Source organism: Pantherophis guttatus, chromosome 2 (genome assembly GCF_059756535.1).
Source record: "Pantherophis guttatus breed Tessera chromosome 2, ASM5975653v1, whole genome shotgun sequence".
Lineage (NCBI taxonomy): Eukaryota > Metazoa > Chordata > Lepidosauria > Squamata > Colubridae > Pantherophis > Pantherophis guttatus.
The window spans coordinates 147,467,775-147,487,067 of record NC_142064.1 but is presented as its reverse complement, the minus strand read 5'-3'; the positions used below and the strand labels follow the sequence as shown (position 1 = coordinate 147,487,067).

Below are 19,293 nucleotides of genomic sequence, written 5' to 3'. Positions count from 1 at the left end.
CCCATTCAGTCGCCTTCGTCATCGGCTTCAATTTCGGTTGCGGACTTCTCGATCCCCGCTGTTAAAGGCCGTGTTCGTCGCCGTCGTCGTCAACATGCCTGGGTATTCCAGTGAGAGGGACCGCGGGTGAGCCGTGGGGGCTCGGTTGAGTCGGCTCGGCCCCTGCCGAGGCTCAGCCATTTTTTGTGCCGGCTGGCAAGCTGGGGCATTAAAATGGCGGCGGAGCTTTAACGCGCCGTTTTCCCCAGCGCCGCTGAGGGCCACGCGCGCGACGGGAAAGGGGAGGTGGGGGGGAAAAAACAATCGGCGCTCGAGGCCTCTCTGGAAGAGAGAGCCGAGCGCTTAGAGGAATTATTGGAAGCCGCGGCCGGATGCCGAGGCCTCGGAAAGTCGGAGGGGAAGGGGCGAAGGAGAGGCGGTAGGATTTTTTTGGGGGGGGCAGATGGACGGCGTTGGCGGGAAAAAAGGGGCGAGAAGGAAGCGGTGCGATTAAAAGCACCGTCTTGGCCGCATTTTCGTCGAAAGCGGCTTCCTTATGTCTAAAAAAAAAACTAAAAATGTCCCCGGCTGCTGTGTTAATGGTTAGCCCCGCCATGCGGTGGCTGAGAGGAAAATCAAAATGCCGGCGGCGGCCGCTTCTGCTGTTGTCGTCTTTGTTCTTCCTCTCCGCCTGCTTCTTCCTTATCCCCGCCCCGGCGTTAAAATGGACGCGCCGACGGAAAATGTGGCGTAGACGGAAAAAAAAAAAAGGACAAAAGAGAAGAGAAGCCCTCATGGTGGCCGCTCGACCCGAATTCCCTTTTTGTGTGGGAGGGCGCAGCGCCGGCCGGCCGCCCTCTTCGTCCCCCGCCATCGCCTCTTGTTTTGCGCCGTGGCGCAGGCAGACAAAAGGGGAGCCAGAGGGGCAGCGAGGTGATTTACTTGCGCGGAGGGGGCGACGCTGCTTTCCGACATAGCGGTCGGGGCTTTTTAAGAAACCCCTTCGGTATCCGCCGGCGCTTGCGCACAAACCTTCCCTCCCACGCCGTGCGAGAGCAGCCTTTTTACGGATCTCTTAAAGAAACGATCCTGTTGCTTGAAAAGCCAGCTTCTTGTTGAAATCGGGTAGGTTTCATAATTCTTGCCCGCCCACTCCACAGTCTGACGCAGAGAGGGAGTTCCAAACAATTAAGACGTTTGTTTGGAAGATACTGTACAGTTTGGATTGATTTTTTTCCCCCTGGTTTCTCTGTTTGTGCTTTAGGGCCCACCGTGGATTAATTTTGAGGTTTGGTGATGATAAACAGTGCAGTAATGAAAGTTCCATTTTGTAAATTAAAAAAAAACAAACCCAGCATGGCTTAAGCTTTTAGTCATTATTTTTTTGGGGGGGTAATTTGCCTTTGCAGGTTTGGTGGCCCTCGTTTTGGAGGAAGTAGAGGGGGATCTTTAGGGGGGAAGAAATTTGGAAATCCTGGAGAAAAACTTACCAAGAAGAAATGGAATCTAGATGAGCTTCCTAAATTTGAAAAAAATTTCTATCAGGAACATCCCGATGTTGCCCGGCGTGCTATGGTATGGAAACATATCTTGTATTTTAAGTTCTTGTAGAAAGATTATAGTCTAGAAGCAGTATGCGATTTTGTAAATGTTATCCACTGAAATGATATTTTGCTATCTTTGCAGCAAGAGATTGAACAATATAGAGCAAGCAAAGAAATCACTGTTAAAGGCCATAACTGTCCCAAACCAGTTATGAATTTTTATGAAGCTAATTTTCCTGGTAAGAAAATAATACTGGTAATGTAGCCTAACAGTTTTAAAATGGATTTTTGGACTGTTAATTAGACAGGTGCTTTATCTTCTAGCAAATGTTATGGAAGTAATCCAGAGACAAAACTTTACAGAACCAACTGCTATTCAGGCACAAGGCTGGCCTGTTGCTTTGAGTGGACTAGATATGGTTGGTGTAGCACAAACTGGATCAGGGAAGACATTATCTGTGAGTAATTACTGCTGTTTTTGACATATCTTAAATTAATGAAACATTGTTAATAGGATTAACAATTGTTCATTCTCTTTTCCTTAATAGTATTTGTTGCCAGCCATAGTACATATAAATCATCAACCATTCCTAGAGAGAGGAGATGGGCCTATTGTAAGTATTTGAACCTATGACCCTTATCTTGGGAAGGAGGGAGATGAAGCTAGTTTTGATTGTCCCTGAAGTACAGTAGCATTCTTGGTAGAATTCAGTTGAAATTTGGCTATTTCCTAGTGGGAAAATATAATCAGTTAAATTTTGGCATTACCTTTTAAAATTAAATTATATTTCAAGGCATCTCTTAAATGAAGTAACATACCTTCCAAGCTGGAATCAGTGAAATAATGCAAATTATATTGATTGTAACCAGGGTGGATTTGATTTAAATCGAGTTGATTTAAATCATGATTTAAATCATTAGTAAAAAGGCTTGATTTAAATCAACTCGATTTAAATCATAATTTTTAAAGAGCAACTGTCATCTCTGCTACTCCTTTGACCCACTGTTGACTCACCGATAGTCCCAGGGTTGCAGAATATACAGCCTCATTCTACATAACTAAGCTCCATTTCATGCTGAATAAACTAGATTATTTATGTATAGTAAATAGAGAACTATCTTACAATACATTTTTACCCCAAAAGTTTTTCATTAAAATAAATTTGATAAAAATCAAAAAAATCCCATTTAAATAAAAAAATCAGGTTTTTTTGATTTTTTTTAAAAATTGATTTTTATCCATCCTGATTGTAACTAAAAACCTATTGATATCAATGGGCTTGTTTTTGATACAACTAAATCTAGATTATAGTATTTAATATAACAAGTAGCAACAAATTCATTAACTCTCTTAATTTTGTATTTGTATTTCTCTCCATAGTGTTTGGTGCTGGCACCAACTCGAGAATTGGCTCAGCAAGTGCAGCAGGTGGCTGCAGAATATGGTAGAGCTTGCCGTTTAAAGTCTACTTGTATTTATGGAGGTGCTCCAAAGGGACCACAAATACGTGATCTAGAGAGAGGTATTAAAAAGGACTGTTTAGCAGATTTCTCCTAAACATGATTTAGGAAATTATAGAACTGTGTATCCACCACATTTATTACTACTTTCAGGTGTGGAAATCTGCATTGCAACACCTGGTAGACTCATAGATTTTTTAGAAGCTGGCAAAACCAACCTACGGAGATGCACTTACCTTGTTCTTGATGAAGCTGATAGGATGCTTGATATGGGATTTGAACCTCAGATCCGAAAAATTGTCGAACAGATTAGAGTAAGTATCAATATTCATGCTTAATGTGCTGAATGATAGATAATTCTGCCTTGGAACATGCTTGTTCAGGTTCTGTAGGTAGTGATTGAAGTAGCTAATAGCAATAGCATGTAAGACTTATATACCGCTTCACATACGTTGTTAAGTGTTAATTTACTTCTAGCCTGATAGGCAGACACTGATGTGGAGTGCAACATGGCCTAAAGAAGTTAGGCAGCTGGCAGAAGACTTCTTAAAAGAATATGTACACATCAACATAGGGGCATTGGAACTAAGTGCAAACCACAACATTCTGCAGATAGTGGATGTTTGTCATGATGTAGAGAAGGATGACAAGTAAGTAAATTGGATTGACTTTCTTCATAGTGGTGGCATAGATTGATTTTTATGTGGTATACTTGAAGTTAATTTCATCACTAAATACTTTTATTGTAATAGGCTTATTCGATTGATGGAAGAAATTATGAGTGAAAAAGAAAATAAGACAATTGTGTTTGTGGAGACCAAAAGAAGATGTGATGATCTAACAAGAAAAATGAGGAGAGATGGGTAAGCTATACCTTTCTTTAAAATAATTTGAAGGAATAGGTTTTACGGCTGAATTATCTCCTTCATCTTTACTTCTCTAATACTTTTGCAGTTTGCTCCTAGTCCTTTCCTGTAGCTTTTCTCTAGCCTGAGTACTGAGAAAGGAGACCTAATTGGATACTGTGTCTTGCATAAAGCAGTACTGTCATACTCTTTAAATAATGATTCTGCCAACACAGCAATTCGTTCCTGCAGAAAATGGAATATTTTTTCGTGCAGGAATCCTATATATTTCTGATGGATGTGACGAAGGGCACTTATCAGTGAGCAGCTGGTTTTAAAAAGTATTTGGTATATGATGTTAATTATAATTGCAGGTGGCCAGCAATGGGTATCCATGGTGACAAAAGTCAGCAGGAGAGAGACTGGGTTTTAAATGGTGAGTAAAAAGGATAATAAACAATAAGTCTGCAAAATACTTGGTGAAAAGATGACTAACCTGGGCATTTCTTGCAGAATTCAAACATGGGAAGGCTCCTATTCTGATTGCTACAGATGTTGCCTCCAGAGGTCTAGGTTAGTATAACTCTAGTCTTGGGTGATACACAGTTTTTTTTTAAAGAAAGTTAATTGCTTTCTTTAACCTCTGCGTTTTTCTAAGTTTTTTCACATAAAGGTGCAGTCTTTGTGGCAAGGCCTAGGCATGACTATCGGAGGACTCGAGGGGGATGGAGGTCTAGTGGAAGTGATCGTCTGGACGCTTCCAGTCCAGTAGAGAGGTGAAAGTTGATCATTGTGTGCCAGTAATCTTCAAAAGGCAAAGACTAAAACTACGGTCCCATAAACTGTTCTCTCAAACGGTAGCTTCATTCACGGTTCACTTTTGCCCGGTTATTTCTACTGTTCCATGCTTTGCATGACTTGCCATGGTGCACTGCTGTTTAGTCTGTGTGCATATTGTTCGCTGTGGTCCGTGAGTCTTTGGATTTCAGTGAGTTTGCTGAAATGTTGAAGAATAATCAAACTTCAGTGGTCTGGTATTTTTTCCCCAACCTTTGAAATGGAGAGAGCAGCTTTAAAATGTACTGAGCCTTGAACAAATTGGTGAGTACTGGCACATGAAATTTGAAAGTCCACCTCTCATTTACAAGTTGGGGTGGGAAAGCAAAGTGGCTTTTCAAACCTGGAGTTCCTCCGTCACCTATACCCTAACCGTCATGTCGAGACCTGCCAGAGAGAGAGACACTCAAGTGAACGCTGGCTTCTTGGAAGCTCTTGCCTAGACGAGACACAGTGCATGAAAACAACTTGATGACCTTTCGGGGACAGGTATGTTTTTCTTGCAGCTGCGGTTAAAAGGTCTTGGCAAGATGAGCAGTGTGGCCCTCTTTTTGAGCTTCTGGTGCGTGGCAAGACCTCATGTTTAAAGTGAGGTCCTTGGGAGCACATGAAGAGGCTACTGTGAACTTATTGGTCCTACTGCAAGAAGCGTTCAGATGTCACTTGACTTGTAGGGGCACTCTGGTAAGGATTTAGATCATGGGATAAATTACAAAGAAGTTCAGAAGGAAAAGTGCATCAATGCTCAATTTTTCTTTTTTCTTTTTCTTTTTGGAATAATTAACATTATTTTCAGCAGTTACCATCTTAAGATCTGTTACTATCTAACTTGCTTTTTCATCTGACTGTTGTGGTGTGCAAAATTTTGTACATTGCTTTTGCTGCACTGCAACACTTTACAGATGTGGAAGATGTGAAATTTGTCATCAATTATGACTACCCAAACTCCTCTGAGGACTATATCCACCGAATTGGACGAACTGCCCGCAGCACCAAAACAGGCACAGCATACACATTTTTCACACCTAATAATATAAAACAAGTAAGCGACCTCATCTCTGTACTTCGTGAAGCTAATCAAGCAATCAATCCCAAATTGCTCCAGTTGGTTGAAGACAGAGGCTCAGGTAATTATGACTTACCTAACCCATTGATTCTTAATTGATTTTTGGCTTAAATATTTCAGAGCCTAAAATAGAGATTTTTGGTAATAGTGCTTGGCAAAGATACATTTTTAGTACTTTAATTGTACTATGTAAAGATGTGTTGAATCTGAACATGTTTGTATTTGTTGAGGGGAAACTCCTGTTAATTTGCTTTTTCATTTTACAGGTCGTTCCAGAGGGGACCGCCGTGACAGATACTCTGCGGGTAAAAGAGGTGGATTTGGTTTTAGAGAAAGGGAAAACTTTGAAAGAACCTATGGTGCAGTGGGCAAGAGAGACTTTGGAGCAAAAGCACAGAATGGTGGCTTTGGTGCTCAAAGTTTTGGTAACGGAACTACCTTTGGTAACAGCTTTGGAGCAGCTGGCATGCAAGGTGGATTTAGGGCTGGCACTCCAGCCTATCAAAATGGCTACGACCAGCAGTATGGAAATAACATGGCAAACATGCACGGTGCAATGAACCAACAACAGTATGCATATCCTGCAACTGGTGGTACGCCAATGATAGGTTATCCAATGCCAGCAAATTATACCCAATAACTTAGTCTATTTAAATGTCTTGTTTTTCATAATTGCTCTTTATATTGTGTGTTGAGAAAAGATAGTTATTTAATATCTTATGGAACATGCAGAAAGGTCTGCAGTGCAGCAGTAACAATGGTGCACTTTTTCCGCTATTTAAGTTGAATATTCTCTACATTCCTTGAATGATTTTTAGTTTTTTGTACTAGAAAATGCAGACTGTGTTTTCACAAAGTAAATGTACAGTGATTTGAAATAACAGCAACTGGAGGCATCGCATGGCCTTCCAATAAAGGTATTTCAAAACAGATTTTTTTTTTGTATTTGAGTGATTGCATTGGTCTAACCCAAAGCTAGTTAATGCTACAAAGGGCATATATTTGATGCAGTGGCTGTGAAATCTTTGGAAACAAAAGAAAGGAGAATTATCTGAAACTCTTTCAAGCCTTTTGAGACTGACTTAGCAAATCTCAGATGGGGATAAGCAGGAACTGATTCATTATGTCATTGGAAAATATTTCTTGCTTCTTTCCCCCAGCACTGTTTTGTGCAGCCACATGGGAAATAGACTGTTACTGGGCAAGTTGAACCTTCAATAAAGATAATTTTGGAGATTTATAACTGGGTTCCTGAATTTTGGGGAATAATTCAAAGGGATACTAAACATTCTCATGAAAACTTAAAACCTTTTAATAAAAGATGTCAGTAGTAAAGGTTTTACTATACTGTTTTTTCTTTTTGTCCCCAGACTTAAACTGCTCTCCTTGCAATATAAACCACCTAAATTCTTGACATGGGCAGATTACAGCTTTAGATACTTAAGGGCCTAAAATGGTTTTAGGAATTAGATACGTTCTAAATACAACCACAGGGCTGAACACTGTGCCAAACACATTTCTAGAGATTTTGGGCATGTTGACTCCTGTCTACCTTACCTTAGTCTGCATTTTTTGGCAATATTACCTGTCTCCTAGGACTGACAAAAGTGACTGGCCCACGACCATCCAGTTGGTTTTGTGTTTAAAGCTAGGATGAGAACTCAAATCTCCCAGTCTACAGCCTTGACCATTAGCCCATGATGGATCTTAAGCTATTTTAGGCTTAAATATCTAATATGTCTAATAGGTTAAGAAAGAAACTCGTGCTTCAGGTAAATATAAATATTTGAGTTAATACGTTTCAACTTGCCCATAATGTGATTCTGTTGCGTGATAGAAATTTCCTCTGGCCTGTTGAGTCACTGATTGTGTCAACCCAAATCTTAATTTACATAGTAGGTTTCCAGATGTTCAACGAGATAAATGAATTCTTAAAATAATATTGGCACGGGGACAAGAACCTAGTTATTTAAAATTGACCTTAAGCATTCAAATAGTACTGAAGTATTTATTTTCACTGTTGAAACCTATAACCTTAAAATATGTATGCAGTATTTCAGGCTTCATGAACATGATACATCACACACTGAATTTTGCTAATTTTTTTATTTATAATATAGTAGTCCTGTGCAGTGTTTATACTTTTTCGTGGTGGTTGAGAATGACCATTATCTTGCAACTTTTTTATGTAGCCTGCATGTAGCTGGTTCTACATGGATATAAAATGTAGATTTTCCCCTCTACTGAGATAGGCTGTCTTTTTTTCCCCTTGGATTTACCTGAAGATATTCTATTGCTATCTTGAATCTTAAGATAGAATACTAAGTATCTCCCAAATCTTTGCCCTTCAGAAACAGACAATATTGCCTTTTGGTTGAGTATATAATTAAATTTTACTCATTTGATTTTCAGCTACAATTACCTGTTTTCAAGAATGCAAAAAAACCATCCTATGAAATGTTTCCTGGTTTCTAGCTTGGTGCCTTAATCCCTAACCAAACTGTCTCACGTCATTAATAAGATTTTAAATTTTTACATCTTAACTTTGTTAAATCTTTTTATCTGCATCACTGCAGTTTGGCTGCTAATGAAATATTAGGGATATTGAGAAATCAGGCCTGTTAAATTCAACATATTTGCTATGAGAAGAGAACTACAGTTTAAAGTTATAATACATATACAGCAGTGATGTGCAATTGGTTTTGTGCTGTAAATCACCTTATCACAATAATCATGAGTACTGAGAATATAGCCAAGAGAGATTCTAAACAAGTTCAAATCAGATTGTACCCATTTACCTAAGAAGATACTTTGGATTAAAGCAACAAAATGGAAACAATGCAAACAAGATGGAGGAGGAATATATTAATCACTCTTATACAGATCCCAATTTTTGGCTGAAGTGGTTAAATCTGCAATAGTGGAGCAGCAATATAAAATGTTCCACATTAGTATATCTAGGCTGTGGTTTTAATTGGTGATGGAATTTCAAATACTGCAAATTGTAATAAATACAATCCGATTCTAAACCATTTTAAGGATTAATGGAGCAATTGAAGATGTGACACATTTTTATACAGGAATCCAGGAAAGGAAATGGCATTTGTGAAAAGTCCCCACTCCATTACGGTTATTTCAATGTCACGGAGTCAAAAACAAAATGACCAAATTTACTATCAGTACAGTTTCTTGGCTGTTGTAGTTCCTGTGGATTCTGTTTTTACTGGCTGTTCTGTTCCCTGTTACAAATTGGAAGCAGCAGTTGTGGGAGATGTGCATAGCTCTACAATACAATACAATACAATCAAAGGTTAAAATTGAGGATGGGGTTAAGTTTGAGGGAAAAGAGTAAGGATGCTGCACTGCACTTCCATCTCATTTATAATCATATATATAGTGCATGTTAGATTAAGGAGAGGCTTCCAGTCCCTGCAAGGCGCTCTCCTAAAGGTATAATTAATGGTGGTTGTGAAACAATGGAAAAATTAGAACATTTTAGGTCAACCTTCCCTAACCTGTTGTCTTCCATAATGTTTTGGATTCTTCCCCCAAAGGCATGCCTACTGAGAATTCAGAGAATTGAGCAAATAGTCTTAACCTTAAAACCAGTGACTTCAAAGTTACGTCTCAAAAGAGAGACTTATGTGACTGGTTTTCACACGACCATTGCAACTTCATGGCAACAGTGGTGTGTTGTAGGAAGGGAACACCACCAAGACGGTGCCAAGACCAGGAACACGCAGCAAAACCTCATATCACAAGATCAACTCAGGAAGGGAAAAGCCCTAGGCATAGGAAGATGACCTTCCCAAAATAGAACACATAAGCATCAGGGCCATTTAAGAATTAAAGAAGACTCCGGAAAATGACACACACAAAGACATAAGACATGCCAGGAAAGAAACTATCTGAAACAGAATAAAACAAAAGGGATAACAGAAGATTAGCTGAGGAAAAGATTTAATCAATAGCCCCAGCAATCTGATAAGAGCCAAGCCGGGAATAAGGGCTTAATTGATAACAACATGATCAGTTTAAGGCAAAAGAAGAAATAATGAAAGCAGAAGGAAACAAAAGGACGCGAAATCAAATAACTAAGACACCACCCAATCTCAAGTAGGAAAGATTCAGAATAAGAAAACACAGGGCGATCCACGAACTCACACACAAAAGAAACAAAGAATTTCCTTTGTACAGAAAAGTATTAAAATGTATGCTTTCCTTGTAACGATGTCAGCTCACCCAGGAACGCTGGTTCGTTCGCTTGCCGGATCTGTCTTCCTGAAATATAATAAAGAGAATCCTGTTTTCATGCAGCTCGCTTCACTCATCAATCGACTCATGGTGCCTGGGACGATTTCCCAGCCGGGAAATTCAAACCTTTTGGGGGAAACCTCTACTGAGATTCAACAGTGTATTTATGAGGAGTTGCACTGTCCTGGGGCAATGTGATCACCATTTGTAACCTTCCCAGGCGAAGTCCGTGGGGAAATCAGATTCACTTAATGACTACACAATTCACTTAACTATGGCAAAAAATATTGTTAAAATGGGGCAATTTCACTTAACTGCCTTGCTTAAGGGAAATTTTGGGTTCAATTGTAGAAAGTCGAGGACTACCTATATTGCAATACATCTAGTTTTCGGAAAAGTCTCTTAACGACAATCCTGCCATGTGCAGTGCTGAAAATAATACAATTCTGGTGATAAAAGTCTGAAGGCCAATCCAACATAAAATCCCCCTATGAAATACTCCTGGTTGTAGCCTTCTGCCACAAGGCTTCTCCTCAGTCAAAACAGATCAGCATCTGTTCGCTTCCTTTAAGCGTCTTGAATTAACTGGATGAGGGCATGGCGAATATCACTCAAATCTCTCACTAATTTGTGCTGACGGCTTTCACCCCGCCTCAAAAAACGAAGATTAAGAGCCCGGCCGAAAGCCGAAGGGAGATAAATCTCTAGCAGCCACCAAGGCGGCATGGCTAACAAGCGAAGGATGCCGGGAGTTGTAGTTCAGCATTGCCCGAAAGGCTCTGCGGTCTCGTCAGTGTTGCCAAACGCGGTGACGCACCGGCGGCAACTCCCTCCCGCGAGTGCCCGGCCAAGCGGCGCATGCGCATTCCAATCAGTTCCCCCCCCCCCGGGAGGTTTCCTACATGTGGTTCGGGCGGTGCTGCCGGTGGGGCTGCTTGTGCCTTGCAAATCCCGGCCTTTCCATAACTCGCAGCGGCGGACGCGGCTCCGGTGGCCCCGTATCCGGTAGGCGCCTCAGTTTTCTCCACAAACGCTCTCGAAAGAGGCGGGGAGAGAGGCAGCCTGGAGCCCCGTGGGAGCAGCTCGACAGCCCGAAGCTGCTCGCGGGGAGCCGTGCATCGCCGTGGCGGCTTTTCCGGGGCTCCGGGGTCCAGTCGCGCTCCTGCATAACGTCCAGCAGCAGCAGCAGCAACGCCGGCCATGCCAGCGAGGAATGCGGCGAAGCAGCCTTGGCTGCTTGTCGGAGGCGGCGTTTCCTCCGTGGAGGTGGAGAAGAGGACAAGCAGACCTGGGCTTCTTACCTGCGAGGGGACCACCCGACCTTCGGGCCTCTGGGGGTGGCGCTGAAGAAGAACCTGGCCGCTCAGTGGTGGGAGGCGGTGGTGGTTTTTCGGGAACAAGTGCTGGGCGTGGAGGGCCCGGCTCGACGCGAGCCCGCTGCTGGCCAAGGGCCCCTGGGGGAGTCTCTGCGCCTGGTGCATCCGCGCACCGTCGGGGAGACCTTGCAGGAAGCCGGATCGGACGGAGAAGAGCCGCTCGCCGTCTTGCAGAAAATGCTAGCCCGGTCTGGGATGCTTCGGGACAACCTTCTTCACGGTAGGATGTGGCTTCTGTAGGTTGTTATTTCTGATAGCATTAGCACTTAGACTTATATACCACTTCACAGTGCTTTACAGCCCTTTCTAAGCGGTTTACAGAGTCAGCATATTGTCCCCAACAATCTGGCTCCTCATTTTACCGACCTCGGAAGGATGGAAGGCTGAGTCAACCTTGAGCCTGGTGAGAATCGATCTACCAAACTGCTGGCAGCCAGCGATCAGCAGAAGTAGCCTGCACTACTGCACTCTAACCATTGTGCCACAGCGGCTCTTAGCAATATGATGATGATGTGATGTTCGTCCATCATGTTCTAAGAGGACCTTGACATCTAACAGGTTGTGGGCTGTCCACAATGTGTCCGCAGGTGGCCTCTAGGGGCACAAAATGTTCTACCACATGAGAATCGAACTGCAGCCAGCAGTCAACAGAAGTAGCCTGCAGTACTGCATTCTAACCACTGTGCCATCACGGCTCAATTGTGGTGGAAAAGGTCTGAAAAGTGGGAGGTCAGAAGGGAAATCGGAATTGAGATGTGGACGTGATCTGCAGTAGATCAATAATGTCTCAGGATCAGGCATTCAGTGACAGCAGTTCTATATACCACAAATAAGGAAACCTACAAAATGGAAGTTCTTGTATTCATGAATCTGTAAACAGGCTGCACTCTGTTGACCAATTGTGTGTCAAAAAATGTTGGACTACTTGGGTTTTGGGCAGCAATGTCTATAAAGTAAAATAAGTGTAATGGCAGTGGGGATGACCTTGGGAGACAGGAGGGGGGATTTTACTCTCCCTAGTTTTGGGGAGAGTAAAAAGAAGTAAAAAGGAGGAACAGGAGAGGTACTTTCACACTTGCAAGATTCTGTAACTATATAATAAAGGTGGTGTTAGTATTAGTGGTTGGCGCTACTTGTCTGCAGTGCCACAAAAGGTAGATGGGAGGTGATAAGGGTGCTGCTGCTTTTCCACATGAAAAGGAGGAACTTGCATTATAACGTAATTAAAAACGTTTTGCTATTTTGGTGTGTTTGTGGTTAATTAGTTGTTGCCTAATCCAGGATTCCTATGTTTTTATGATTATGTGGCTATTGTGTTCCTACGCTTGGTTTAAACTTTCATTTAACAGTACAGAGATGGTACTGTATTTATTAATCGAAAATGCAGATATGTTAAATGTTATGTCTGAAATTAAGTCATTAAATGGTATATTCAAGCATTAGAATCATGGAATTGTATGAGACATTTACATCAGTGCATAGTATATTTACATGATATGATCATCCACAGACTGTTTCTGTTCTGGATAAATGAAATTATCCTGCAATATTGTAATGCATCAATTGTTAATATTTATTAATTTATGTTGATAGATGCTTTAGAGCATTATATTGATTGTCTGGAGTTGGTAAACCAGAGACTGCCTTTTGGAATTGCGCAAATAGGAGTATGTTTTCATCCAAATGACAAATATCCTATGAGGTACAGTAATCCAGATTCCTAAATTCTTTTTTGTAGATATGTGCCCTTTTCTGGAAGAAAAACAACTTGTTTATTTGTTGACCTCTTCTTGGTATTCTTTAAAGAACAGGTGAAAGGACAATGGCGTCCCTTGTTTGGTACAGCTCTGCCAGAACAGCTGGACAGTGGTTTGGCTATTGGTTACGTCAGCGACTCCAGTGGTGGAGAAAGGTATTTAGAGAGATCTTACCTATGTTAGATGTTAAAATTATCAAAATATTGAATGGTTCCTCTGAAAAAGCTGCTGTGAAGTTGAAAGCAGAATTGATATTCTTACATTTAATTCATGCCGCTCACTGCTTTAAATGTTAATCTAATGGTAACTGAATTATTTTTCATCTGAGTAGTTCAGAAAATCAGCAACTACAAACCAAAAAATTCAATTTCAATAGATAACAGTCCAAAATTAATTTGGAATTTAAACAGAAAAATTTCAAATGATTTTTAAAAATACTTTTTCACAATTACTTTGGGGGATGTTAAGGTAAGTTTTTACAACTTGTTAGGATAATTTTTATCCTAATTATCCTATATATCCCATATCAGCAAAAATTAAAGTCAGTGTCTGTATAGTATGGCTCTGAGGTATACGTTGTTTCCCAACCAGATTTTTCTAAATTAATACCGTATGTACTTGCTTTCCAAAGTGAAACACATACAGTTTTCAGTTGTGTTGAGAATTAAAATAAATATCCATAGTCTTAATTTGGGTGTACCTGGGATATACTTAGTCTGTAAATCCCTGCATTTTTATATTTCTTTTTAATAGTTTGCCATAAACCCATCCAACTTCAGCAGTGTCGCTCACAATGAAGAAGGAAGAAGAGGAAACAATCTCTATTATAATTTTCCCTGGGGGAAGGAAACAATAGAAACTCTGCAGATGCTGGGAGACAATGAACTATTACAAATGTATCCAGGAAACGTATCAAGATTGTATGTAAGTTTTATTAAACTCTCTAATGCTGTTGTTGTGTTAGCACCATCACTCCCCCCCCCCCCCGTGTACCATCCGTTTGATATAATAATACGAGCGATATAGGTGATCATGCTGAAATGTGGGCACATTAACTGAATGCACGTTTTGATGTTTCTTCTTCAGGGTCGAGATGGGCGAAAGCATGTTGTTCCTCATGTCCTCTCTCTGAATGGCAATTTGGACAGTGGAGTATTAGCGTACCTCTATGATAGCATGCAAGTGTCTGAAAATGGTTTGACCAAAAAGAAAGCTCTGCAGAGACAGGTGATTCATATTCCTAAATTGAATTAAATCAATGCAGTTGTAGCGTTAGATCAAAGCCGAGTGTAAGATTCTTCCTTTGGCATTGTATTCAGAAAATTTGCTTAATACTGTCTCCTATTTGAGTCTTTTATTTTATTTATTTTATTATTCATATTTCTATGCCATCCACTCTCCGAGGACTCTGGGCGGTTTACACCAAAGACAGTATACTAAATAGCATATTGCCCCCAACAATCTGGGTCATCCTCATTTTACCCACCTCGGAAGGATGGAAGGCTGAGTCAACCTTGAGCCGGTGAGATTTGATCCGCTGATCTGCTGAACTAGCAGTCAGCTGAAGTAGCTGCAGTACTGCACTCTAACCACTGCGCCACCTTGATTTGGAGAATTAAAGATTCCAATGCTGTAAATTTGTAAACTATAAACGTAGTTTGTGTTGCTTTCAGTGGGTTGGATATAGAAACTTTCCATATGAAAACAGTGTGATATTTGACCCTTTCCCATTTTCCCCATCTACTGTATGTGTTGTGGCCGCGCACCCCCCCCCCCCCCCAAATAATTCTAAAGGTTGAAGGCATGGAAGAAAAAAATCCTAGAAGTTGCAGAGGGACTAAGCAAGTGCATCTTCATTTTTCCCAGCAGGAGCATTCTGAGAAAAAAGAAACTAGCTTTAAGAACCATCCTGCTCTGTAAATATTTGCAACTGTTATTTTTACATTATTTTCAAAAATGTTTTATTTCAGGTCCTTAAGCTTCATCCGTGTTTGGCACCCATCAAAGTAGCTTTGGATATGGGAAGGGGCCCAGCAGTAGAGCTGAGACAGGTGAGCTATCACAGCAAGATTTTTAAAATAGTTTTTATGTCTCTATTTTTTTTTTTTTAAAAAAAGCACTTTCCATCTAATTCTCTTGGCCAAGCTCTAATAAAAGATAAAAGCCCTTCTCCAAGAAAAAAAATATAGCCAGAATCTACGTTCAAGTGCTGGAGTATTTTCAAGAAAATATAGTGTAACAATAGGGCAGATTTAATTCTACATAAATTAAATAAAACAACTTCATGTATATATGGCTTTTCTGTACCTATTGGTGGATCAAGGATTCTGCTGTGCAGAGGAGAAATATTTCTGATCCACCAACCTGTTACCCTGCCTGGCACTGAAGCTGATGTCTATGGAAGTTAGGTCTGCACTAGAAAAACTTTCACTACGAGCATGTTCCTTAGTACTGAGTCACAGGTCACAATTATGTGATGTGATTGTAGGAAAACTGTACAGAGAATCTCCATTCTGTTTTTATGTCACTCAAGAGTTGACCAGAGTTACAAAGATTGTTCTGTCAAGCTTCTGTACCAATTATCATGCTGCATTTGATCACATAGGGTTTAATTTGGGAGCATCTAAAATGGAAAACAAGTAACTAAAATAAATTGAATATCATTTTTATTATTAAAAACTAAATCTAAGTAAATGGCTAGATTGCTTAGTTCTCTCTTAGTTCACTCACAACAGCTGAAATTTCTGTGAATCTATTGTGATGAGCATTGAGCAGGATGATGGACCACATAATCTCTGAGGTCATTTCCAATTTTGTGATTCTGATTTTAACAGGCAGTGTAAGATTTTGATGCATTTTTTAAAATCTTCTGATTGCTTCTGGAAAACTTTTTACCCCTCTAACACCTTTGCAATCTTTTTGGCTTCTTGGCTACCAGGATTCAAATAGAGAATTGCTCTCTATAATTCTGTACAGTTATTAGTGTAGGTAAACCTATATTCAATATTAGAAGTGCATCATATTATACAGATATTACATCAGAACCCTGAATTGTAAGACAAAGTCTAATAAAATAGGACCCGCTTGTCATGAATAGGAGCTGAGAGCATCAAGCTCTTATTCCTAGCAAGGCTAATAAATCTTAAGTAATTACAAAAAATAGTTTATATCCTGAATTTTGCAAAAAATGTAGAACATTAAAAATAAAATGTATTGGAAGAAACGAACCAATGTTAGCTCAGGGATTTTTTCTTTTCTCTTTCACCCATAAAGTATCATGTATTTATAAAGGATAATATTCGTAGCTCAGGGTTAAAATGAGGGGTCCTTGGTGCTCTCTGAGTTTGCTTGTTTTCTTGCAGAGGTTTCATTAGGGTAATGAAATGTCTGCAAGAAAACAGGCAAGCTCAGAGCACCAAGGACCCCTCGTATCATGTATTTAAATCTCCTTAGTGCCAGATATAAACTTTTTTATCATTAGAGTTTTGTCTTTTCATTCAATGATTCAAGAAAGTGTTTTTTTTCCCCAAAGGTGTGCCAAGACTTGTTCAAGGAATTGTTAGAAAATGAGATTTCTGTTTGGCCTGGCTATCTTGAAACCATGCAATCTTCTTTGGAGCAGCTCTATACAAAGTAAGGAGGAAAAAGGGGGCATAATTCAGAATTTAATGTTGAGAGCTAAATGTTGAAAAATTTACAACATTGACAAAGTGGTTAAATTTGCTCGGAAGTCTTTTTGAGCAAACCAATTAACCTTAAGATACAAAAAAACCCCCCAAAACCTGCATTTATTTGCAAATTGAATTCCTTACAGTTTAGTGAGTTGACAGAATAAATAAGTAGTGTAATTGTGGTTTATTAGGCCAGATTTATACAAAGTATTTCATGGTTTGGAGTGAAATGTAACTCCATCTACTGTTTAGGTCTTTTGAAAATTCAGGATTCCATTTGAAAAGCAAGCAATTATTATTAAAGTAATTGAAAAGTAATTTAGATGATTTAAATGGATCATATCTACTCTCTAATTCAGTGGTCACCAACCTTTGCGGCTTGGCAGCCCAGTGGGGGAGAGGGGAAGCGGGCTGCATGAGTGCAAGTTGAGCTGTGTGTGCATGCCAGTCTGCTGCTTGCGTGCCCGGTTCTGAATAGGCCACAGCGCAGTAATGGACCGCAGCCTTGCAGTTGGGGACCCTTGCTCTAATTGATTCCTGAAATATGCTTTCCTAATATACATGCCTGATACTGCTGCTGCTGTATACCCTTGAACAGTAACTCTTTGTTCTTATTCCTGTTGATAGGTATGATGAAATAGGTGTGCTTTTCACAATCCTGATCAGTGATGCCACACTAGAGAATGGGCTGGTACAATTGCGAAGCAGAGATACCACTTTGAAAGAAACAATGCATATATCTAGATTAAAGGACTTCTTAATCAAATATATGTCTGCAGCTAAAAATACTTGATTTTTTTTTTTAAATAAAGGCAGTTTTGAACCTTTCTGAATGATGATACTTCTTTAGGTCAGAATATGTTTAGTCAAATATGTCTTCTCCAATATGTAGTTCTGTTTTCTGAGATACGCCTTTTTTCCATATGAGAAGGTAAAGCAGACAAAATATCACATGTGTAGAACTAGTTACAACAGTGAGCTCATAATAGTACAGAACTATGTCTAACAAACAGAAATATGTGAACATTCCATTTTCAAGCTTAAGATCTTGGTTTTTTTAAAAAGGTATTTCAAAGGTTCAATATTGTTTTTCTCTATAATTTGGGTTTAAATAGTAATTGGGATGGGTATGTTAGGGCATCTATCTGAAGAAGGATCATTTAAGCCCATACTTAAATCAAATTGTTGTTTTTGCCCATTTTCAACAACAATATACATAAATGGCATTTCCAAAAGTTTGAAAGCATGCTAATATAAGAAGCTGCTTTCATATGCTTCGGTGTCCGTCATATTGTTCTTTAATAAAAACAGAACCTTATCTTGGAGCCAAATTACCAAGGGACAATAAGTTATGCTGAACTTCTGAAGAATTGAACAGAAAAGATCCAATCCGTTCTTGGTTGTTTTATCTCAACAGAACTGACATAAAATCAAACTTCTATAATGACATAAAATAAGGAGCATTAGCTTCTTTAAAATGTGACATTTTATAAGGAGGAAAGTACTTGCTAGAAATTCAGTATAAGTGAACAATTGGAAGAGACTATCTAGCTTGGAGGAACAAGTGGAAACACTGCTTTATAAGACAGACTCAGTATCTTTATATAATTAATTATAGAAGCACTCAAAGTGAATGCAAAAAACTCCACTGATTTATAAGAGAGCATCTGAAAGGATTCCTCAGAAACCTGTTGGCTTTGCCTTCACAGCACCAGGTATAAGCAACTTTTATCCTCTGGTTATTTTGGGAGTTCAATTCAACTTAAAGCCTGTGTTCAGCCCTGTCTTCCCAGTGAAAGGTCTTATGTCCATGCAGACAACCAACTAATCATCTTTATTTAGTGAGCAGATAAGTGAACGCTGTGAGTAGGGCAGGTAGCTTAATTTCCCATAGGAAAATTCTGATGGAGGAGAGAAAAAGAAGGTTAATGAGCTGGCAAAAGAAGACTGCCTTGAAAATTCTGAGAAGAACTTGGATGGAGAATGTATGGTGGTGACGTTGTTCTAGAGTCTAGTCAGTGGCTGTTGAAGATTTGTTTTAGTAAAGTGTAATGCTGAACAGTAAATGGATAGGACATGTTTATCTTGGTGAGAGCTTGTTCTAGGGCAATTCAGAAGAACATTGGAAGAGAACTGCTATGTGAGTTCCAGAATGAGACTCATAGAAGGTGAACAGGAAGATCTTGCCTGGTTTTCACAGATGATTCCCCTGACAGAAGATAAGGTCTTCTACCAGTCAGAGCCTAGGAGGGAAGCCTGTACCAGTCTAAGAAAGTCTGATTAGATATTTAGATATTCTTGCCTTAGTTCCCATCATGGCATTCTTCTGTGACTTGACCATTCCGAAAATAGAGCTGAATTTTATATATCTTGCACATTTTTGTGATTTTTCATCTTCTTTCTCTTAACTCTTACTGTAATCTTGAAAATGAACTAGAATGGTTCAAAACATGTTTGCCACCAACATTTTTTGGCATGGTGAAAAATGAGATTCTGGAGACTG

At 39.9% G+C, this 19,293-nt stretch overlaps 2 protein-coding genes across 3 annotated transcripts; both read left to right on the top strand.

The window, feature by feature from the left end:
• DDX5 (DEAD-box helicase 5) lies at positions 1-6,662 on the top strand. Of its 2 annotated transcripts, none has more exons than XM_034412619.3 (13): positions 1-102; positions 1,389-1,554; positions 1,666-1,762; positions 1,848-1,981; positions 2,072-2,137; positions 2,905-3,046; positions 3,138-3,298; positions 3,462-3,634; positions 3,737-3,847; positions 4,204-4,265; positions 4,343-4,402; positions 5,569-5,793; positions 5,999-6,662. In XM_034412619.3, exons 1-13 carry the CDS (start codon positions 95-97, stop codon positions 6,370-6,372), a joined length of 1,779 nt encoding a protein of 592 aa, XP_034268510.1. In that variant the 5' UTR covers positions 1-94; the 3' UTR covers positions 6,373-6,662. The 2 variants fall into 2 exon arrangements, with proteins under 2 accessions (XP_034268510.1, XP_034268509.1); XM_034412618.3 differs by having other exon boundaries at positions 1-126.
• A 4,179-nt stretch (positions 6,663-10,841) lies between these two features.
• On the top strand, positions 10,842-19,165 carry POLG2 (DNA polymerase gamma 2, accessory subunit). Its single transcript, XM_034412621.3, has 8 exons — positions 10,842-11,582; positions 12,956-13,064; positions 13,169-13,274; positions 13,873-14,043; positions 14,206-14,346; positions 15,090-15,170; positions 16,652-16,752; positions 17,418-19,165. The coding sequence occupies exons 1-8, from the start codon at positions 10,889-10,891 to the stop codon at positions 17,581-17,583; spliced, it is 1,569 nt and encodes a 522-aa protein (XP_034268512.2). The 5' UTR covers positions 10,842-10,888; the 3' UTR covers positions 17,584-19,165.
• Positions 19,166-19,293: the final 128 nt, after the last annotated feature.

What these genes read in the sequence shown, in the direction of transcription:
- DDX5 (XM_034412618.3), top strand. Translation starts at nt 95, where the DNA reads ATGCCTGGGTATTCCAGTGAGAGGGACCGCGG. An exon ending in TTATGAAGCTAATTTTCCTG is followed by an intron (nt 1,763 to 1,847) that starts GTAAGAAAATAA and finishes TTTATCTTCTAG; the next exon opens with CAAATGTTATGGAAGTAATC. An exon ending in AAATTGTCGAACAGATTAGA is followed by an intron (nt 3,299 to 3,461) that starts GTAAGTATCAAT and finishes ATTTACTTCTAG; the next exon opens with CCTGATAGGCAGACACTGAT.
- POLG2 (XM_034412621.3), top strand. Translation starts at nt 10,889, where the DNA reads ATGTGGTTCGGGCGGTGCTGCCGGTGGGGCTGCTTGTGCCTTGCAAAT. An exon ending in GACTCCAGTGGTGGAGAAAG is followed by an intron (nt 13,275 to 13,872) that starts GTATTTAGAGAG and finishes TCTTTTTAATAG; the next exon opens with TTTGCCATAAACCCATCCAA. An exon ending in GAAACGTATCAAGATTGTAT is followed by an intron (nt 14,044 to 14,205) that starts GTAAGTTTTATT and finishes TTTCTTCTTCAG; the next exon opens with GGTCGAGATGGGCGAAAGCA.